Source organism: Pleurodeles waltl, chromosome 10 (genome assembly GCF_031143425.1).
Source record: "Pleurodeles waltl isolate 20211129_DDA chromosome 10, aPleWal1.hap1.20221129, whole genome shotgun sequence".
Lineage (NCBI taxonomy): Eukaryota > Metazoa > Chordata > Amphibia > Caudata > Salamandridae > Pleurodeles > Pleurodeles waltl.
In genome coordinates, this window is record NC_090449.1 from 916,413,037 (window position 1) to 916,437,214 (window position 24,178).

General features: G+C 43.1%; 1 protein-coding gene across 1 annotated transcript in view; it reads right to left on the bottom strand.

The window, feature by feature from the left end:
- The window catches only part of LOC138262461 (ATP-dependent translocase ABCB1-like), a 691,566-nt gene that overhangs the window by 364,084 nt on the left and 303,304 nt on the right, over positions 1-24,178 (bottom strand). The window contains exon 12 of the mRNA XM_069212356.1: positions 3,504-3,719. Within this exon, the coding sequence (XP_069068457.1) occupies positions 3,504-3,719 (216 nt within the window). The remainder of the gene's footprint in view (positions 1-3,503; positions 3,720-24,178) is intronic.

Consider the following 24,178-nt stretch of genomic DNA (forward strand, 5'->3'; position numbering starts at 1 on the left):
ATCTGCTTTGTTTCCCCATGGACTACAGCTGCGTGACAGCGGTTTGTTGGCATCACAATGTGAATGAACATTTTGGCATGGTCATGTCTAATACATTTGTTCTAAATCACAGTCAGACTCCAGATTGTTTTGTGCAATAAGTGTTTTTATTCAAGTGCTCTAAATTGGATGGGTGGTTGCAAATCGGTGAGGGGTGATGGTGGAGGATTGTCCATGGCAGAGTCCAGACTATCAGTATCACAGGTGCATTGTCCAAATGCCTGTGGGAAGTGGAGCAGGGGCAGTTTAAGGTTGGACAGGGTGACAATGTGGGACAGTGGGATGACAATCAGGGCGGTCTCCTTTGCTGGCGGGGGTCTTGACATCTTACTCTGTCTTCTTCCTGGATCTCAGGGCCCGCTTGCGGGGTGGTTCTCCTTCTGCAGGGGGTGGGGTTCTGGTGGCCTGTTGGTCTTGTGTCGGGGCCTCCTGTCCACTAGCGCCGGCGGAGGTGGTAGGCAATTCATGGTCCATGCTAGTGTCAGGGGCCCTTTGAGCTGCCACAGTGTCCCGCAATGTGGTGACTACCTCATTCAGGGCCACTACGATGGTACCCATGGCGGAACTGATATTTCTTAGTTCCTCCCTGAACCCCATATACTGTTGCTCCTGCAGAAGCTGGATCTCCTGAAACCTTGCCAAGACCGTCGCCATCGTCTCCTGGGAGTGGTGGTATGCTCCCATGATGGAGGAGGGCCTCGTGGAGAGTGGGTTCCCTGGGCCTGTCCCCCCCTGTCGCACAGCAGCCCTCCCAGTTCCCCTGTTTCCATGGGCCTCTGTCCCCTGGACCGTGTGCCCACCACCACTGTCCCCAGGTCCCTGTTGTTGTTGGGGTGTTGGGTTAGCCTAGGTTCCCTGTAGTGGTGGACACACCGCTGATTGACGTGTCCTGGGGACAGAGGTATGGGCCTGCTGGGTGGGTGCTGTGCTGGTGTTCCCAGAGGGGGGAAGGTCTGCTGTGGCCTGTGGCTGTCTGAGGGGAACCGACTGTCTCAAGGTCCCCGATGGACCGGGCTGGTCATCTAGATCGAGGGAGACAGAGCTGCTGTCCTCACTGTGGGCCTCTTCTGGGGGTGGAGTGGACATTTATGGACCCTCCTGCGCGGTGACCTGGCGATCGGGTCCTGCAGGGGTATAAAAGTATGGTTATTGCATCTGTGTGTGCCATAGCGTGCAATGGTTGGGTGCCCGTTTACCCCAGTGCTGGCATTCCTTTGTGGGCGCTGTTGTGATGGTGGTTTGGGGGGGGGGGGTTGTATGTGTATGTGCAGTGGGCATGCTTTGGTGATGGGTGTCCATGCTTTGTGGACGCATGCAGGGCTAGGTGTTGGGATGGGTGGGTTGTGATGGTGAGACATTTGCAAGGAGTAGGTGTGATGGGGGTGGGGGTGAGGGTGGGGGTATGAGTTGGCATGCAGGTGGGGTGGGGGGGATGAAGTAGTGAAGATGAGACTTACCAGAGTCCATTCCTCCAGCTACTCCTGCGAGGCCCTCAGGATGCAGGATGTTCAAGACCTCCTCCTCCCATGTTGTAAGTTCTGGGGGAGGAGGTGGGGGTCCGCCGCCAGTCAGCTGCACCGCAATGTTGTGCCTGGATACCATGGAACGCACCTTCCCCCGTAGGTCGTTCCACCTCTTCCTGATGTCGTCCCTATTTCTTGGGTGCTGTCCCACAGCGTTGACCCTGTCCACTATTCTGCTCCATAGCTCCATCTTCCTGGCAATGGTGGTGTGCTGCACCTGTGTCCAGAACAGCTGTGGCTCTACTCATACAATTTCCTCCACCATGACCCTGAGTTCATCATCAGAGAACCTGGGGTGTCTTTGCGGTGCCATGGGGTGGTGTGGTTGATGTGTAGGGTGGATTGTGTGGTGCTAAGTGTGGTGATGTGTATTGTTGTGTTGTGTGAAGTGCGTGCAAATTTTGCTGGGTGACAGTGCATTGGGCGTCTGGGTGCTCGGATGTCATTTCTCGGTGCGTGTTCACGAATCTCTAGGAGTGGAGGTTTGTGGGTGATGTGGGTGTGTGTTTTATATTGTATTGGGTGTGTGGGAGTGGTGTGTGTATGTGTATCAGGTGTGTGTATTTCGAATTGTCCAATGTGGTAGTGTTTTGTAAGAGTGTGTGTACTATTAGCGCAGCGGTGTGTACCGCCAATGGAATACCGCGGTTGAAAGACCGCCGTGTGGATTCGTGTGTCGTGATAGTGTGGGCGTATTTCTGTTGGCGTGACGGTGGAGGTTTGGTCATCGCCAGTTTCTCGCTGCCCTTTGGTGTGGCGGATTTTTGTGGATGTCTGTATTTTGGTGGTTTGCCTGTTGTGGGTCAGAATGACCGTGGCGGTTTACCGCGGCCACAGCGGTGTTATGGCCGTCTTCTGAACGGCAGTAAGCGACTTTTACCGCCGAGGTTGGAGTGACCACCTATATGTCCTACTTTAACCACACACTGCACCCTGCCCTTGGGGCTACCTAGGTCCTACCTTAGGGGTGTCTGACATGTAGGAAAAGGGAAGGTTTAGACCTGGCAAGTGGGTACACTTGCCAAGTCGAATTTACAGTTAAAACTGCACACACAGACACTGCAATGGCAGGTCTGAGACATGATTACAGAGTTACTTATGTGGGTGGCACAACCAGTGCTGCAGGCCCACTAGTAGCATTTGATTTATAGGCCCTGGCACCTCTAGTGCACTTTACTAGGGACTTACTAGTAAACCTGGCCTTTTCCAACGCACACTCGCCTGTGTGGCTTTATTTTAATTTCACTCATGTACATTTGTGCAATAACAGCTTTTTCACTGTTTTCTAAGGTTTAAGACTCCTATTCTCTTTTAAATTCATAACTCGACTTGTGTATGTCGGAGTTTTGCTGTTTTGGTCTTGTTTTGTTTAGATAAATAATATATATTTTTATAAACCTGTGTTGTGTAATTTTGTAGTGTTTTCACTGAGTTACTGTGTGTGTTGGTACAAATAATTTACACTTTGCTTCTGAAGTTAAGCCTGCCTGTTCATGCCAAGCTACCAAGGGGGCAAGAGGGGGTTAACTGAGGGTTATTCTCCTTTACCCTGACTAGAGTGAGAGGTCCTTGCTTGGACAAGAAGTAACCTGACTGACAACCAAAGACACCATTTCTAATAATGTCTAACATGTTTCTTTCAACTCAGCTGGATGACTTTCAGTAAAAAAAAAAAACTTTCATATTGGATGAAACCTAAATTCAGTGGGCAGGAAGTGGTGGCATGGACAGTGACAGAGACAGGCTAAATGAGGACTTTAGTTGAATGTAATTCTCTGCCACCTTTTTTCATCTATGTTAATCACAACTCTACCATTTCTAGCATAGGTGCTGACCTAGTCATATCAGTATTTATAAACGTCTTGCAAGACTAATGCATATAAATATATTGAAACAATATCTTACGATGAAAATGTAATTTTTTTATGAAAAAGATCTCACCTTTTGTTCTGTGTTTCTTTTTTTCTCAAGTTTCCTTTTCTTGGTGGAAGATGTACTGCCAGAGGTTCTACTCCGTACACTAAATACACTTTTTCTTCGATAGTAATTTTCATTTTGACTGACATGTGGTGTAATTTCATTAAGGGTGCCTAGTACATCATCTTCTTCATCTTCTGTATACTTCACTTCAGGTACTTCACTGGGTTTCCTTTCAACCTACAACATATATACATCCCATGATGCAGACTTGAAACATTAAGGATTGTCACAAATACAAGATAGATTATTGTATATTGGTTACAGATATAAGAGACATTTGTGTCTATCTTCATAAAATCAGGGCTGGGTTTTCACTGTCTATCAAGAGCCTCAGGCATTTCTGAACAACCAACATTCAGTATGTCATGAAATAAAATTTCTGTTGTAGAAAAAGTGTATCACGATTCAGGATACAGTCTTATTAATACATGTTTAATTGTGACATTTGCTAATATTTCCTGCAAATCTACAGACCCGTGAACTAAGGCAGCTAATGACAATTCTAAGAAATAGATTGAGCTTGCGGATGAATTTATATTTGTATTTGTGTGGACCTCCCAGGATGTTGTGGTTGCCTCTCTGAATACCAGCTTTTTTCTCAAGGGTGTGTGTCCACATTGTGCTTTCGCCAATGCCTCAATTGATTTAGAACAAGTGTAAACATGGGGCACTTAACTACTTAATTAAAGCAAAACACTGTGATGTTCTACAGCATTTGCATTGTTCTGCAAATTTAACTTCCTACATGAATATGCACACATTTCAGAAAGCCAGCACAGTGCAAAGTGAAAATGAGGATTTTCAAGAGGGGTTCTGACAGAACATTGTTCCAAAGCTCTGCTAATTTGTAAGGTAGTTGTCAACTCAAGGACCACAAGGAAATATGACATAGCCATGAATCATCAAATTCTGAACTGTCAATGGAATTTATTAGAGTGAGAGAAATGTGTCAATTTTTGCAAAACCATTGTCAATCAAAATCCTGGTCTGCAACAAATGTGAAAGATAGCATACACCCGTTGATGAGGGACTCCATTGACATGTCATGTTGGGTGTACCTTTGTCAAGTCTCTTGTACTCTACTGGGGAATATGAAGCATGGTTGATAGGAGCAGAAACATGGTGAACTATGCCTTAGCAGGGGAAAGGATAAAAAACTGTAGTTAAGGTATTTAGTAGCTCTTAAAGGCAAGACTCAATCAAACTACATACATCAAGAACTAAAAGACTAACAGAACCATTTATTAGCTGCCTCCCTCCAATGATTTCTTTGGAACCCCAGATTCTTGGAAGCCCATTTCTCTCTTTCTATGTTTTACTGCATTCTGCATCAACATATTCCTCTTGGTTACGCCTCACACGGGAAGGCATAACATTTTGATGCATTCCCAGGTTTGCTAGTGTAAGTAAATCTGGGAATGTGCAAAAAACACATGGGTAGTTACATGGGAACACCCATGCTCCAGCGATGGAGCGCTTTCATAGCACAGAATAACGTAAGTCAGCAACTTGCGCTGCCTTGTGTTACTCCAGCTTTACTATGCCATGAAGAGTCACACAGGTCAAAACTGCCAGCATCCCCAGATCCCCGCCGTCCACATAAAGAACATTCCTGTTGGTCAGCGGGCAAAAACATTGTTTCTGCCCACCGAACCACAGGAATGCCTGGCCGGGACATTGACGCCCGAAAATCGGGTGTGACTTGCGCGATGGGGCACTGCACAGGGGCCCATGCACTGCCCATGCCAAGTGCATGGGCAGTGCAGGGGCCCCCAGTGGTGCCCCGGTGCACCCCTTCTGCCAGCCATTCCCTGGCGGGGAAACCCCTCCAGGGAAAGGCTTAGGAATCTTTATCCGAGTAGCAGCCCTGTCGGATAATGATTCCAACCGCCGCCAGGTTGCCTGACAGAGGCAGCCTGACAGAGGCAGCCTGGCAGTGAGCGAGAGCTGCCAATGGCGGCCCTCATGGTGTTTTTTATGTGGCGGTGTGGCCCACCATGCCGTCTGGCCGGTTTCCCGCCACCGTCAGCATGGTGGGCCACACCGCCAAGTTCATAATGACCACCTATATATCTCACTGAAGCCCTTGTTGTGCCTTGCACTGCCTTGTGTGACACAACAGCAATGCAAGGTCTTTGTATATCCAGGCCATTGTTCTTACAGGTCTCCATAGTGAAAACAATGTAGTTTAGGTATTTTACCAAGTCAGATCTTGTTATTCATCTATAATTGGCTAAATAACAAGCCTAGGGCCCCTACCCTCCCCAATCACTCCTGATGCTAAAGTATGTCTACAGCATCCCACAAAGCAATAAGAGGAAAATGGGGAAAAAAAACAGTGTCTCATTAGGAAGCTCGTCACAATGGCATCGCTCTGCAAGGTGCAAGTGGCTTTACTCAGGATGCTGTGTAGCAAACACATGTTACATTTTAGTGGAAAATGATCATATAGTAAATATGTAAGTCAGCAAGATCGAACAAGGTATCTTTCTTACCGATCACAAAGGCCGAGGTGGCAGTCATGAGTCAACTCTCCCATTTGACTAATGACCATCAACCCCAGAGTCACAAGATTACATAAATGTGGAACAGGCAATGATTCTTGAGAGTAAGGAAGCACAGCAGAACTCAAACCCCAAACCCTAACAGATAACTCAATATTAAAGTGGTAACAGAGAGGGAAGAAAAACAGGAAAAAAATAAAGTGATAGAATGCAACACCAGATGCCCAAGTAGGGTGAGCACATGCTAGTACAACCAAAATATTTTGCCAGGCACATAAAAAAATTTATGACAGGATCCTCTGTACTTGCACTGCACATATGATATGCAAGTGACTTGCCCCATTCCACAAATGCTCTATTGTGCACTCTAGTCCACCATCTAAATGCCAGTTCCACAGTCTCCAAAGTATCCATGATATTGCCAGTATAATGTGAAGTGTGGAATGGAGTCAGTTGGCTTTGGCGTATGAAGTCCTGCTGTTACTATCTGGATACTCTCACATTTCCAAAGTAACTCTCATTATTAAGTGCAGACTTCCAGATGGTCAGCAGGACCTTGAGGGCCAACTTTCATGCATCACAATGCAGCAAGACACCTTGTTGTGCTGCACTGGGTGAAGTGGAGAGGGCAGGAATGTTCCATATTAAATTGAATGGGGTACTCCTGTCCGCTCCTTGCACTGGCATACAAAGTGCTGCCTTTCCTCCACGTAGGCATACTTTGCTCCGTGGTGCAAAGGTGCCTGTGATGCAAGCAGGATTGTTTTTGTGCAGGAAGGGGCAGCTTACTTCACAAAAACAATCCTCAGAGACATTTTTCACTTTCTAAGTGTGTTACAGAATGCAACATACTGAGAAAGAAAAACCATTCAGGAGAAAAAAATATATATCTTTTTGTTATGCCTCCCCTTGAAAGTGTGATATTCTGAAACATTCCCAGGTTTAGCTGACTTGGTAAATCTGGGAATGCATGAAAATTCCATGGGTATATGTGGGAGAACATCCATGCTCCTCCCCTGGAAGGCCATCCTAGGGCAGAGTAATGCATGCTGTGCTGCCTTGTTTTACTCCAGATTTACCAAGCAATGCAAGGCCACACAAGGGTGCCCTGTGTTGCTTGGGAAATCTGACTTAGGGATTGTGTTGACCTTTCAACACCCTGTGTGATACAAGGAGAACACAATCCCTTGATTAATCTGACCCTGATTCTCCAGCACTCAGCCAGGAAACATTCTGCAACCAATGCAAGGCTGAGACCAGGGCAGTCTGAAGTTATAGGCCATCACAGAATCCTGAGAGAGCATCAAGATGACCCTGTATATAACCGGGGGTACAGGCCTAGACCTGGAATTCCAGCCATTGGTCAGAATTAGCCATTTGCCCAGGCATTTCTAAACTCATGTTGAGGGACATGTTTCCTTAAGCTGGGTCTGAAAGTGACAGCACCCCCACAATGGTACTCCAGGAAAAAGTGCATGACAAGACTAGCTTTGGACTGTCTGGGTTTCACGGGTATCTTGGGAGTGGAGCTCTATGTTAGAAACAACATACTGATCATGAACAGAACTCCAGAAACCACCCATAAGCAGCACCCATATCCACGCCAAGTATCCATATGCCCAGTGAGGGGTTGTTTTCTCCTCTGAGGTGTGGACCTTTGATAAGACATCATTAAGCATTCAAAGAGAATAGCATTCAATTTTGGGATATGGATCCTTCACTAGGTGTGGGCAAAATGTACATTACTCCAGCATAATTTGTGCAACATCAGGAATTACAGAATTAGGCTCTGAGTTATTCATTTTTTACGTAAACCTGTGTTAGCGTTGGTTTGCATCAAAAAGTTTAACATTGGCTAGCGCCATTCCTGGATACTTAAGGAATGATGCTAGCCGGCGGTGAGGCCCAAGTAGCGTAAAACTAAATGATGCTAACCGGGTGGGGGAGGTGTTGGGGAAACAGGAGGTTGTGAGACAAAGAATGGTGCTAGTCAGGTTAGAATCAGAAAAATTACTCTAACCTGACTAGCGTCATTTTTTGATGCACAAACCCCATGGATGTGACTCCTGTCTTAGTAAAGACAGAAGTCATGACCCCCTGCCCAATGGCCATACCCAGGGGGTTATGTCCCCTGGGCATGGCAATTGGGCACAGGGCCATGTAGTGGGGCCCAGGTTAGGCCCCCCTATGGCACTATAACACTTTTTTTTTTTAAATTACCTGGACTTTCCTGGGATGGGTCCCCCATCCTTAGCTGTCCTCCAGGTGTGGGTGGGGTGTTCCTGGGTGCAGGGAAGGACACCTGTGGGCTGTTTCCATGGCCTCTGACCATGGAAAATGGCCCACAGCTCCCCTAATGCCTGCCCTGACCCAGGCGTTAAATAATGGCACTAAACAGGCTTAGCACCATTATTTAAGGCCCTCCTCCTCCCGTGCGTGATTTTTGCACAGGATAAATAAGGCGCACAGGCCTTAGAGTTATTATTTGCCCGGGAATGCCTACCTTGCAACTCATTGAGTCAAGGTAGTTTTCCACAGGCAAAAATGTATGTTAACTCCAATATTTTGATGCTAAATGGGACTAACGTCAAAATATAAATATGGAGTTAAGTTTGCGCCGGATTTATGTCAAAGAAAATGATGCAAATCTGGTTCAAACAAAGTATAAATATGCCCCCAGTCTGCTGTGTGTAATATTCATCATGCGTGATAACATTTTACTGCAAATTGTCCAATTAGTGGTAACATGTAGTACAATTTACAGCACATGAACAATGCTGTAATTCACAGTTCTCTTGTTTAAATGCAACCTTGCACCAATAATTAACATGAGAAAGCATTTTATGTTAAAATAAAGCTTGAAATGACAGATTCACATTTTTCTTGATTACACTTAATTTTGTTTTCACTTTGTGTAAGGAAATTTACCCAAATTTTGTATACCTCTATTTCCGACCTGAGCTCCAATCACTGAACCCTCACTTACCAGGGTATAGTTCCACAAGTTCATTGAGTATTCCCATGCTCCTCTGAAAGGAAACCATAAACTAGTCTCCAGAAAGCTCCAGAAAGATCACATACACATCTGAAGTAAGTACATCAAGACCATGACACTTGCCACAGCCCAGGGCTACCTAGTACAACTGGTGACTAGATACACCAGAGGAGGTGGTGTTCTTGCTTGACCTTGCAACCATGTAAGAGAAGACAGTCCTTTCTGAGTCCTCATGTTTATTGCGTGCTGAGGAGTCTTCTTTCATTTTAGCCATCTAACGCTACCATTTCATATTGTGTGGAATAATGAACAAAAGCAAGGGATCGTGAAGTGTGGAAGCTTGAATGAGTCAAAATGGTTAAAACAGGGGTTATTGTTCTCACAGGTTATTGTTTCTCACAGGTGGAATCTGCCACCTTACCAGGGCACGAGTGACTAGCCTTAAATCCATCTAAGATGGCTCACAAGCATTTGTTGCCTGGAGTTCCCAATCCAAGATAGTATCAACCATTTTTTCTGATATGTAATTTTCTGCCTGGTTCATGTAAAATGAGTCTTTTAGAGAGACGTATGCACTACAATTATTTTTCCCCTATTTTTAATCACATTCTTTGACATTTTTTTCCCTAATGTTTTACTTCTTTTTTCAGCATCAGAATTGTTTCTGTATTCTTGCCTTGGCAGACTTATACGTGACTCTTTCTAAATCATGATTTATGGGTGGTTTTGGTGCCTGAGCTGACAACTGTTGTATCATCTTTTATCTTCAACGGAGAAATGCTTCTTTTGCCAAGGAAATGTTTTGCCCCATTGTGGCTATTTCCTCTTGAATGGGACTATCTTAAGGAGACAACTGACACAGTTGACGTGTATATCAAGTTCAAGATGCATCCTTTGGCTATTGAGAGGTGTCTCCTTTTTTTTGGCCAATCAATAGGGATAATACAAAGACCTTCAAAGCAACATGTCCTTGACAAAGCCCTCCATGCTCAGGAAAGAAGATTATTAGTTCTAATGAAGAATTCTTTGTTTATCTGTGGTATAACACTCTGACAACACATTGTGTCAAGCTCCATGAGGAATCTACATCAACATCTGAGGCAAAGCCCTGAGACCTAGGCTCCACTCCCTGTGCTGAGGTTCCCATCTACACTGAGGTGATACGATACATAAAACGTGAATGGTAAAAATGTTACCAGTGATGGTAAATGGGCTCCAAAATTAGCATAAATGCCATTCTTGTTTTCATCATTTTGAAAATTAACTGGATAAATAATCTTAAGATATAAAACACATTTAATGTGATGTTTGTATACATAAATTTGGGTACAAGAAGCATCTTATTAGAATGTCAGTGCCCAACATTAGGGAGCTGCTTGAACTGTAAGGGGAAAATAGGAGAGTTGTAGTCCATAAGGTTACATAAGATAGATTCAGTAAATGTCTACCTAATATTATCTGTTAGAAATGGGGTCTTTGGTTGGCAGTCAGGTTATCCCCTGTCCAAGCAAGGGCCCTCACTAGTCAGGGTAAGTCACACACAATCTAAATTATCCTGTACCCACCCTCTGGTAGCTTGGCACTGAGCAGTCATGCTTTACTTAGAAGGCAATGTGTATAGTATGTGTGCAATAAATCATACAATAACACTATACAGCCCCATACAAATACACCACACAGTGTTTAGAAAAATATATAATATTTATCTGGATAAATGCAGGTCAAAACAATTCAAATGCAATAAGTATATGTTGAGATATCACTGTCAAAGTGAGATAAAGGTTCTTTAGTCTTTTAAAAGCAAACAAAGACTCTTTCAAGCACAAAGTACCTGGTTCACGTGCAAAATCTCTGCAAAGAACTGCAGAGGAGGTGATGCGTGGAAACAAAGGGGGTATGTATCGATTTTTCTGGCCACACATGGTGATGCGTCTTCCTGCAGGGACAGCTGTGCATTGATTTCTGGCACTCGGTCGAGGATCCTCTTCCGGTTGCGGGGTTTTTGGATGCTCCTGGCAGGACTAAGTCACAGATGCTGTGTCTATTCGGTGGGCATTGTGTCAAATTTTCTACCACACAGCAGGCACTGCATCGATTTGTCTCTGGAAGTTGGTCTATGTCATTCCGTCTCAGCTGTGCATCGATCGGGTGTGCCATGCGTGGAATTTCCTGTCACTACACTGCTGCTGCGTCGATCTTCTCGATGCGAAGTCGTGCTGTGTCATTCCAGTTCAGCGAGCTGTGAAATTTTCACAGTGGTGCAGTCTGTGTGTCGTTTCTGGCAGGCTGTGCGTAGAATTTTGCCCCACAAGGAGTCCTTCTTGTGGAGGTGAAGTCTTTTTGGTCATGAGACTTCAGGGAACAGGAGGCAAGCTCCATCCAAGCCCTTGGAGAGCACTTCTTCACCACAGCCAGAGAGCAGCAAGGCAGCAGGGCAACAACAAGGCAGCAGTCCTTCACAGAAAGCAGACAGGTGAGCCCTTTGGGCAGCCAGGCAGTTCTTCTTGGCAGGATGCAGGTTCTGGTTCAAGGTTCTTCTCCAGGAAGTGCCTGAGTTGGTAGGGGCAGAGGCCCTGTTTAAATACCCAAATGTGCCTTTGAAGTGAGGGAGACTTCAAAGAGTGGCTTAGAAGTGCACAAGGTCCCCTTTCAGTTCAATCCTGTCTGCCAGGGTCCCAGTAGGGTGTGTGGCAGTCCTTTGTGTGAGGGCAGGCCACTGTCCTTTGACATGCAAGTGTCAGGCCCTCCACCTTCCCAGCCCAGGAAGACCCATTCAAAATGCAGATGTATGCAAGTGAGGCGGAGTATCCTGTGTTTGGAGTGTGTCTGAGTGAATGCACAAGGGAGCTGTCAACTAAACCCAGCCAGACGTGGATTGAAAGACACAGAAGGGATTAAGTGCAGAGAAATGCTCACTTTCTAAAAGTGGCATTTCGAAAATAGTAATATTAAATCCAACTTTACCAGTCAGCAGGATTTTGTACCACCATTCTGTCCATACTAAATATAACCTTCCTACTCCAGATCAGCAACTACCACTCAAACAATGTATGAGGGCAGCCCCAATGTTAGCCTATGAAGGAAGCAGGCCTCACAGCAGTGAAAAAACTATTTTAGGAGTTTTACACTACCAGGACATGTAAACTACACATGTACATGTCCTGCCTTTTGCCTACAGAGCACCCTGCCCTATGGATTGCCTAGGGAATACCTTGGAGTGACTTACATGTAGAAAAAGGGGAGTTTTAGGCTTGGCAAGTACTTTTAAATGCCAAGTCGCATTGGCAGTGAAACTGCACACACAGCCCTTGCAATGGCAGGCCTGAGACAAGGTTAAGGAGCTACTTAAGTGGGTGGCACAATCAATGCTGCAGGCCCACTAGTAGCATTTAATCTACAGGCCCTGAGCACACATAGTGCACTTTGGTAGGGACTTATAAGTACATTAAATAATCCAATTGAGTATGATCTAATGTTACCATGTTCAAAGGGAGAGAGCATATGCACTTTAGCACTGGATAGCAGTGGTAAAGTGTGCAGAGTCTTAAAACCAGCAAAAACAGTAACTAACAAGTGGAGAGAGGCAGGCAAAAAGTTAGGGGTGACCACTCTAGGGCTGTCAGGTCTAACAATATCTCATTCCAAAACCATCACTGTAGGCTGGCATGCTATGGTCCAGTTATGAGTTACCTAGCTGATATCTCCCCTATATTCGGTTGACTGAGTTTTTCCTTCTTCCTTTTTGGCCTCTAGATCTTTTGTTGTGTGCGAAATAGTCTCACACACCACCTTTAACATCCTCCTCCTTCCTTCTTTAATTCATTTTTGTTATATCTTTCATTTTTTAATTGGACTTTATCCATTGGAATGTTTGAGCTGTATTTGCTTATCTCTGTCCTCCATACTTCTGTGTAGGTTATCATTTATTGTTAAGTAGACATGTTGTACCTCTTTAATATTGCGGTGCTGTATTTCTGTTTTTTTTTATCCTTTGGCATGATAGTCCCGTTTCTATTTACATGGTTCCTTGGCATGGTCACGTGTTTCAATGGACCATGATATAGCGAGCTTGTACTACTGCTGTTCTGGCCATGGGATTTGCATCAGAGACATCGCATTTGAACGCAATGCCATCTGTTCAAGGTGAGGAAACTCTGCATGTCTGTAGCTCTGCATTTCATCCCTCAGAGAGATAATTTTTAGCCTAGGTTTCAAGACGGAGGCAACAGTCCTCCAGTGTTGCAATTTCTGCTGTTGCTGCTTTTTGTTTACTCCTCCCTTACCAGGGAGATGACCTCCTGTATTCTCTAGTCACATCTCCATTTGTAGGGAATATTTGTTAGTCTTATTCTTTTGCTCTGACTCATGAGTGAGAGTGCCCCATGTTATATATGTTGCTTGGGCATATTTAGTGCTAGTGAGCCCCACATGTTCCTTTATTGTGCTAGGTAAGGTCCCAGCTATGTAAAAGAATGTCATTTACTGTGTGACTGCTTTAATTGCTTGGGCCCACTTAATGTTAGTGAGCCCCCATGTTCCTCATCTGTACCATGTAGGCCCCAACAATGGTCTTCGAACATAGTTAGTTTTAACTCGTGTACTTTTTGATTTCACACAGTACCCATTTTGTAGAGCAGTTAGAGATTACCTCATAACAACTTCACAGATTGTGTTTTCATTCTTCTTCTACAGCATTTACTTGAGGACAATGTTGTATTCATGTAGCTGAACTATCCTTAGGATACACTTACTACTCTGAAGAATGTACATTGCCATTCATCTCTAAATATACCAGCCATCTTCCTAGTTGGTGTTATTGAGCTCCTTATAATTTACACTAGATATGTAAATTACACAGTATAGGGAATCTAGTCTTTCTCCATGTATACTTAGGTGGTCACTAATAAGTTTGTTATTTATTCTGACAGCAGTATTTGGGTTTGGAGATATTTCCGGCTTCTTGCTTCAATAGCAGGGCTTATTCATTAAACAAGAGGTAAGTTTGTGGAGAAGCATCTGAATGTACTGTATACCCTAGGATTACATTTGGTTACATACCCAACACCATCTTAATTTCTTTTTTCTCACAATTAGACACACTATGGTGGTCATTATGACCCTAGGAGGCTTCAGACTGCAAGGGCCGCAGTGGCGGTCGGACTGCCGCCAATGTGATTGTCGGGCAGCCACATTCCGACTGTGGTGGTTGCGCCATGGTTGGACCACTAGCACTGCCAGATCACAACTTGTCATCTGTGTGGTGGTGTGGCGATCCTTATCCACCAGGGCAGCGCTGCACGCAGAGCTGCACTGGGGATTACAAGTCTCCTCTCCACCAGCTTTTACATGGCAGCAGCTCTGCCATGTAAAAGTTGGTGGAGATGGGGTGCAGAGGGCCCCATTGGGGCCCCTGTAGTGCCCATGCACTTGGCATGGGAAGTGCAGGGGCCCCCATGGCCAGCCTCATCGCACCTTTCACTGTCTGCTTTGCTTTGCAGACAGTGAAAAGAGAAACTTGAGCTGGTGCTCCCTATGCACCGCAACATTGCCACTGGCTCAATTCTGAGCCGGCGTCCTTATGGGTGGCTTCCCACTGGAACAGCAGGAGGAAACTGTTCCTGCCTGCTGACCCAGTGGGAAACTCTTACTAGGGGCTGCGGGAAGGGGACCATACAGGTAGTAACCTGACTGCAGGAGTTTGGCGGGCAGCCTTTTCCATCCGCCAAACTCCTAATGAGGGGCTATGTGTGCAAGTTTATTGGTATGTGTCACATTCATACTCCTATTTACAACACTATGATACTTGGATGTTGGTTACAATCAGTCTTGATACTGGAGTTCTATAACCTCTTATGGGTTTTTCTGGCTTCCGAACACATCAGTTCTATTTTAATATGAGTAAAGTTCCTTTTAGTTAATGGAGCCTTTCGTATCTCTATATCGATTCAGGTGGTATTTCCCTTAGACTACTTTCCATTGCTCCTCCCTGAAGTTCTATTTTCACTGTGCACTGAAGAAGATGGTTTACTGCATTTGGTTTTACACCAAAACACACATCTGCCCAATAAAGTGGGAACTAGAAGACTACCCACACTGAAAGAAAATGCAAAGGGCACCAAGAAAATTCCTTCATCTAACATAATTGATTAGTTCATTCCTACGGAAAGGTCATAATTTTGCTAATTATTAATCAGAATGCACAGACTGCTCGTCACAGGAGAGTTCATAATTTTTGGTACAATAATGGAATGTCTTTTTTTCTATCTTGATGTCACCAGTTTAAAACATTTTGAGTATTGTGAGGTATTCATTGCCTTCTTACAGTGCATCACATTAGTGTGTGAGGAATGATTCTGATATGTATGAAGATGTGTTGAGGTTTTGTTGAGTTTTATGGAGAAGGGTTGGTTTAAACTTGGTATATAAGAATTGATTATATAATAATCAATGTATATCTTTTCTGTAACTTTACACTATTTTTCGCAAATGATCCGTAAGTTTGTGGACAATATGAGAAAAATATACTGAAACAACTATTAAAAAAATAATGTGAGAAAATATAGAAATAATTTCTGTTATTATAAGCTCTGGTTCAATATTTATGCTGTGACTAGTTCAATATCAGTGGATGTATACAAATGTAAAGCTACAGGGTAGGCAGCTACTGTTCTGTATTCCCAGTTATAAGCGAACCCAGAGGGATTGAAGTTAGAGTTGCGGTCTTCCAATCTTCTATAATTATGGGTGGCTATTTTAACTTGCATTTTATAGCAATAACATGGCTTCCACAGTAGCTTAAGATAAATATGATAACTATCTAATTACAATTGTGCAAATATTAGACCAGCCATTGATACATTGACTTATTACAACACTGGTATGGACTGATCAATGTGTGACATCAGCAAAACCCCAAAGTAACTGAATTTACATTCTATACAACAATTGATTTATTACAATATAGATATGGACTAATTGAAGTCTGCCATTAACAATACCTGAAAGTAGTCACAGTTATATACTGTATGATCATTAAACTACTACAACAGAGTTATACACTGATCGATCTATGGCATCAGCAACACACAAAAGTAGCTAAATTTACATAGTCAAACGAAATACCTGATCACAACTACCATAGATATTGTTTATAGCAAGGGAGCTATGATGTGTCAAATCAGGTGTGTTGCCTGCTGTTCTTTCAGAACAAAAACATATATCTTTGACTCTTCAGCTTTACCTTGGTGCAAACATGAATATTGGTATGTAGGTTGAATGTAGAATTGATATTTCAGTACTTAACAGATTCTATTTAGGTGTTTAGGAATTTATTCAAAATTAATGAAGCTCCAGCCATGCCAGAAAAATTGTGAGATAGTTTTCAAAAGAAATCTAGACATAGCATATCAAAAGTAAAGAAAATACAGCCTGGCTCAGCAGGAAGTTATATAACGTCACTCTGAAAACTATGTGAACAATTTAGGCTCACAAAAGACATAAGGCCAGATATGCACAGCAATTGTCATATCACAAGAATCAGGCCGTTTGCAACATGAAAATAGCATTTTGGCATGTACTTATGCTATTTTGGGATTCAGTAATCTATTTAACGGATCACAAAATAGGTTTGCGAGTGACTATTTGGAAGGGACGTGCTGAGGCCATTCCCTCAAAAGAGCGAGTCACAGTAGTATGATGGATTGTTTTACGACTGCGAATGTGGACAGTCACCACCAGCTTCATTTTTAGTTGTAACCCATTCGCAAAGGGGAATGGGGATTTTCTCTTTGTAAATGGAAATGAAAATATTTTTTCAGAACAGGTAGTGTCCCCATGGAAAACATTTAATTTTTTGTTTAAAATGCATCCCTTTTTCCTCTAAGGAAAACTGGTTGCATTTAAAATAAAATAAAAAACTGTTTTATTTAACAAGCAGTCACAGGCATCGTGGTATGCTGTCTCCAGCAGGCCACCTTCCCTGTGAGTGCAGCCATTCCCAATGGGGTTGCAAATTGTGACCTACCTCATGAATATTGATGAGAGAAGTCATTTTCCATCCCATTTGTATTCACTAAATGTATCTGAGACATATTAGTACATTTTATTTTGTGAGTCTCTAATTCCGAGTCACAAAAAAATCACAATTAGACTTGCAAAATTAAATGTTCATACATCTGCCACTTTAGTGAATCAGTATGCAGGCCATCTAAAAATGCTACACGTTAAGTGTCATATAACTGGAAGACTTAAAGCTTGGAAAATGATGCTCAAAATGTTGTGTTACTAAAATTCGGAATGATGACATAGGGAAGTCTGTTGAAGGACCTTCCAGTGCTAAGATATATTTGATATGCTCTCAAAAACTCTACAGGAATTTTCTCACCCAGATATAGATAAGATGTAACATATTCTAACTGCAGACATTATTAAAAAGATAAGCTCAGAAGAGCAGCTCACTCTTCTAGCAACCATCACAGTAGAATAAGTGAAAGCAGCTATCACGCCCCAGGAGAGGATGGTCTTTGTCTTTTAATTTATTAAATCATACCAGTTAGAATTGTCCCCAAGGCATTATTGTGGGGAAATATAAGATGAAAAAAGACAAGACTCCTCTCAACAATGTAAACACAGCTTTTTGCTGTTGAGGAAGGGAGAGTAGCTATCTCCATACAGGAAAACAGCTGGTCTCAACTTGCTGGTTCACAAGCAGCCACTTATAAAGCAACATGAACAACACTTTTTACAAGAGGTCAAATAATAAGCTACTCTGCAGCCACATGTTTGTTACAAAAAGTTACATTGTCGGTGTCCCTAAACTTTTAATCTATTTTTTTACACATTCTTTTTTGCGCCCAGGCTATGCTCCCAACACCCCTTATCCGATTCTGTGCTCCCTTGGCTAATTAAATCTCCTAGTCTTCAATCATGTTTTTAAATTACAGGGACAACAGAATACATGCCTGTGTGCTGCGACAAAATATCTAGCTTGCAAACCCAAGTTTTCCTTTAACTAAGATTTTACTGATCATGCATGCTATTTTACCATAAGACATAATATGCTTGTAAAAAGGTAGACACGCTATTTCCCACACTTGGATGGAGACATTTGTCTGCTAACTGTAAATCAGGTCCTTACTCTCAATTTTAAAGGAAGAAAAACAAACTGTATGTCTTTTGGATCTTATGGACCAATATCAAAGGTTATAAAACCTTAATGAAACAGCTTTCTGGGAGGATAGTTGAGAAGCCTGTAAACATTATACATCCTGAGCAAGTATGCTTTATACCTGTATACGCAATTGCAACTAATATACATCATCATATAAAGGAACTTGATTATTGCAATAACACTGGGACTGCCATTGGCAGCAATCTCCCTGGATAAAAGCATTTCATCCAGTGAACTGAGCATATTTGGAAGTAGATCTAAGACAGATGCATTTTCTTGCCCAGTTCACCGGGCTAATCACAGCATTATGCAGTAAGGTTCTACTAAATCCTCAGTTGATGGAGAATGCTATGTCTCAGGAATATTGAGGAAGGGACCCAATAAGGCTGCTCCCCCTCTCTCATTTTATTTGCCAGCTAATTTTAATTTGAATTAGTTCCGTTTTGAAATCAGGAGGTAGTGCAAGCTCAGTCTAATCTAGCAGGGCTGCAGGATCTTTGTCTAAACTTAATTATTACTTTTCTCAGCATTCACAAAGGGGAATGGGCCCCTTGGAGACCACTTTCTGTTCAGAAATGATTTATCACCTTCCGTGAGGAGGCGGTAAAAGATTAATGTTTGCAAATGGAATTCGGTTGCACAAAAATAATATATACAATTCCATTTGGGAAGGGATACTGGTATTGGTCATAAAACCAAACTGCTATTTGGAAACATGTTACAGAATCACAATTTATGTTTCTATCTCATTGTAATCATCGTCCTTCAGGCTGGCAGATAGTGGTAGGTGTCGTGCTAAACACCGCATGGGGCCACTTTCACCCACAGCTGTGTGCAGTACTCTGCCTTGACCTATGGGGCAATAGTGAATGATCAAACAAGGGTTTAAACATTGTTGTTTTTCTGTGCCACAGTAGGTAGAGCAGACACAAGTCTATTGAGGATGCCCATTTCATACACCACATATCCCATTTAGGTTTAAGGTAAGGGATTGCTTTCTTAATCCTGAAGAAACACTGAATATCTAGTTGGGCCACAAGGCGTGAAGCATGCCAATTCTACAAAGCTGTAAAGCTGTCAAGGCTCATTGAGACAAATTGATAGTACTCCTCTCTGTTTTTATCTCTGTCAAAGGGACTACTCCATTAAAATTGACGAGGCATCCCTCAGACAGTTTTATTTCACTTAGCACCCAACCTAGCATGCCACCCTACACTCACCATACCCTCAAGGACATTAATGATTGTGGCAAATCAGAAGACCTCTGACAGAGTGCCCCTGTGGGGTTTGTTGGGCGTTCCATCGCCAGCCCAATGATGAGCAGCCCGATGATGAACCATGTCACCAATTTGGGTGTGTGAGGGCTCTAACTTCTAATCATTAGAATCCTCCTCCTTTTGTAGGGTTCTAACCAATAATAATTTTTCACCTTTCTATAGGACAGCTCCAAATTTTTGTATGCCTAAAATCTTTGCTGAAATAGAAAATATATGGTCTTCCCTTTCATGTTTTTTATTTAAATACCCAAAATGTACAAACACTTCTTAATCTACTGAGTACATTTGCATCCTCAGCTGTGCACTTGGAGGCTGTGGTAATAAATTACGCTGCGAGACAACGTTGCTTCAGAGTGAATTTCTTTGTAGTTAAAAATCACCCTGGGCAGCTAAGAACAGAGCAGCTAGGATAATTACTGTTAAACTGTCCTCCACAGAATCTCAAATCCACACCAGCATTCTACCAGGATGTCAGCAGAGCAAATGTTGTGTTTTGAGCTGGGGTGGAGCACAGAACACTAAATAAGTTCTTCTCTTAAAAAAACAAAAATAACACAACAGATGCGAGCTATGTAACCAAGAAAATAAAATCTCATGACCTTATATAAATATAAACAAGATGAACATCACCCCTTAAATGACAGAACAAATATAACAGCCTACATAAACTAATATTGACGAAAGTATATATAAATAACATACTTTCCAAAAATGGCACCTTAGTATAAGATAGCTGAATATTGTATTGTATCAACCAAAGAAATCCTCTTTATATTACAATAACTTAGCTGAGGAGATTCTAGAATAAAAAAATGATTCATCTATATCTGAGCAGCACTGTATGTTTGCTTGTGCTCCTTAGTACAGGTAGTGATCCATTGGGAATCCTTTGAGAACTATTATGTACATGATTGTGTACCATTTTGTTGGGGACAACCCATAACAATTTTAGAACAATTCCACTAATGGCCACCATCTACCCAAACAGCATTCCCACTTGCTTTTTCAACTTGAACTAGTGTGGAAAACGTTGAATCACCTTTTCTGGCAGGTAAATATTTCTTTGTTCTCACATAATCAACAACATTAATAGGTTTGTTAAAAACTGTTTTTCATGTCACAATAGACTGTATGCTTATGCTGGGTGAGAGTCACAATTTTTCCTCACCAGTCCATCCATGCTTTCCACATCCACATTTTATTTCAGCCATTTTGACATCCAAGCAGGCCTGAAATTATTAGCCTGTTTCCCACCCTTGAGAAGTTTAAAAGGAAAAACCTGAGTAGAGGACTAAAGTTTGGTCCTATAAAAGCACAACATGGTTTGTATGGCATGACTGACCTCACACTTGTTCTGTAAAGTCCAACGTACACACTCTCCCAACCCACAGTTGAAGCGCATGATAAGACCATTTGTTTGGGGGTGATGCAACAAGCTTTTGAGATGTTTTATACTGCTAACTTTAGGAAATTCCTTAACTTCAGAAGAAACAATTTGTACTCTGTTATCTGAGACAATGCATTCCGGGAACCCTTCCCTTATGCACACATTCTTAAGAAATTATATCACAGTTGTGGAATCTGGCTACCCAATGAACTTTACTTCAGGCCACTTAGGGGTCATTTGGCGGTTGACGGAGAAGTGGCGGTTTTACCGCCAACAGGCTGGCGGTAAAATATTTGGAATTATGACCATGGCGGTTACCGCCATGGTAATCTGCCACTTCTCCGATCAGACCGCCATGGCGGAGACGACCGCTGGGCTGGAGACTTGCGTCTCCATCCCGGTGGCCGTCACAAGACCGCCGATGGTATCATGACTCGGCTTACCACCATGGATTTCATGGGGTTTGGAACCGCTATGAAATCCATGGCGGTAAGCACTATCAGTGCCAGGAAATTCCATTCCTGGCACTGATAGGGGTCTCCTCCACACCCCACCCCCTCCCCTGAGTCTGTCCCCAACACCCTCCACCCCCCTGCCATGCCCCAAAGATGGCAGGACCCGCCTCCCCACCCCTACCCCGACATCACAACACAGACATACACCCGACACGCATGCAGACACCACCCTCACACATTCCCGCACACACACAAACAAACATGCCAACAGACACACACACAGTCATACACGCACACCCTCATTCAGACAAACATGCATACAGACATACATACAGACAGACATGCACACATTTCCATTCACACTACACCCCTGCATGCATACATGCACTCACACACCCCCTCTACATACTCACACGCACACCCCCATGCACCCACACATCACACAACACCCCCCCACCCCGCTCCCCTAAAGGACGATCAACTTACCTTGTCCGTTGATCTTCCGGGAGGGGACGGGAACCAATGGGCGCTGCTCCGCCACCAGCACACCCCCAACAGAACACCGCCACTCCGAATCACAGAATGTCATTCGGTGGGCGGTGTTCTGTTAACGTGGCAGTGGAGGTGGAGCAACCTCCACTTCCCCGCCACCCGCCAGTATGGCTGCTGGCGGCTCTCCGTCCGGAAAAGGACAGAGGGCTGCCAGCAGTCATAATACGCCGAGCGGAAAACCGCCACAACTGGCGGTCTTGTGAAAAGACCGCCGAGGTCGAAATGACCCCCTTAGTGTAGTAATCTATGAGATCTAAGGCAAACCTTGAATGACACAGAAGTGAATTAAATGGTCCTTTCAAGTAAATACCTTCTTTTCATTATGGTCCCGCAGGGAGTTCAATAGGTACAAGGGTGGTGCAGATGTTTTCAATAATTTACCACTTGTAGAACACACACAACACATTATTTGATTAGCATGTCAATTTCTTCATCCATCTGTGGCCACCAGAATATGGAACACACCCTGCTCTTCATGAAAGTAGCCCCTCATAAACTTGTTTAAGAATTAAAGGTCTGATTTTTACTGGAGAAACAAGTTTATAGCATCTTATAGCTAACCCATCATCTAAGGATAGATCTTCAGCTTCTTTACAAAATGGCTGAACACTTTGCTCAAACATCTTTTCTTTGGGCCAAGCTACCCTGATATACTTGGACACTTTGCTTAGTAGTGGATCATCACATGTGGCAAATTTCAATTCCAGTTCAGAAAAGGATCGATCCCACCTCACCCAGTTCAACAGGAGCTATCAAACAACTTTTATCCTCTAGGCCATAGGCTTCTGTATTTAATGAGCTTTTTTTGATCGGAAAACAAGAAAGGTAATCAGCTTACCCATTCTTTCCACCTGAGATGTGTTCAATGTCAAATTGGAACTGCAACAAAAGAGCTGAAAACCTAGCAATCCTAGATGTGTTGTTTCTGACATTGTTTCTCCTAAAATGAATACTAAGGGCTTATGATAAGTCTGAACTACAAACTTGGTTCCCCACAAGTAGGTCTGACATTTTTCTATAGCCCACCAGTTTTTTGTCAATCACAAAATAGAGACATTTTGGATTGTTAAGAAGCCTGAAGGCAAAGCCAGTGGTGTTCTCTATTAGACCTGCTCTTTGAGTTAGACGAGCTCCAAAGCCTACATTTCTGGCATCAACTGTCAGCACACACTTGAGTTCAGAATCAAATATTTTGAGTGTCTTAACCTTCATCAACTGAGACTTGATCTGTTCAAAAGCAGACACACACTATTCACTCTAATTAAACTCTGTGTCTTTCCTTAGGAGGTTTGACATGGGTCTGGTCATGGATGCAAAATCCTTGATGATATGTGCATAATACTCACAGAACCCTAAAAAACTTTTTACATCACTTTTATCTAAGGGTGATGGGGCTTGTACTGTAGCTTTGATCAGCCCAGGTTTTGGGCTGATGCCAGAACTCGAAATCACATGGCCAAAGTACGCAATCCTTTTTTTACACAAACTCAAATTTTTCCCTTTCTATCAATGCTCCCTGTTGTTGGAAAACTGAAAGAACTTGTTTGTTAGTGTATTATAATGTGAGTGGCGATCTTGGCCAAATATCAACATGTCATCCTAGAATATTGTAGCATTCTTAATATCTCTGAGAAGTTTCACCACAACTCTCTGGCACACTGATGCTACAGATGTCAGACCAAATGGCAACCGACAGTACTGGTAAGTGCCCCATGTTGATAACAACACAGTGTAATGACAAGAGTATGGCTCCAACTCTATCTGATGGTCTGCTGAAGCTAAGTCGAATTTGGTAAACAACCTAACTCCAGGAACCATGGCCAACAACTTATTGATCTGTGGAAGAGTATGAGAGTCAATCCAGATCTATTTCTTTGGAGCACAAAGGTCAACACATACCCTCAAATCCCCATTCCTCTTCTGTGCAGCCATCAAAGGAGACAGCCAGAGTTAAGTATTGATCTGTTCAAATAATGCCCTTCTTAGTAAAGATTTCTAATGCCTTCTCTAGATCATCACATACACTAAAAAGCATTCCTCTCAGCTTATGTTATATAGGTGTAGCACTCTCCTTAATATTTATCCTGTGCTTAAATCTTTTGATCCTTCCCAGTTCAGCTGGGACAACCCTGGGATAAAGGTTTATCAATTTCTCAACTATTTAAAACAATTTTGACCCCTACTCTGGTACAGACTTACACCTGAGTGGATTAACCTGTTTATCCTCAAGTTCTTTCACAGACTTAAAAGAAGTCTTTATATTTTTAGCAATTCTATTACATTCATTGAGTGACGGG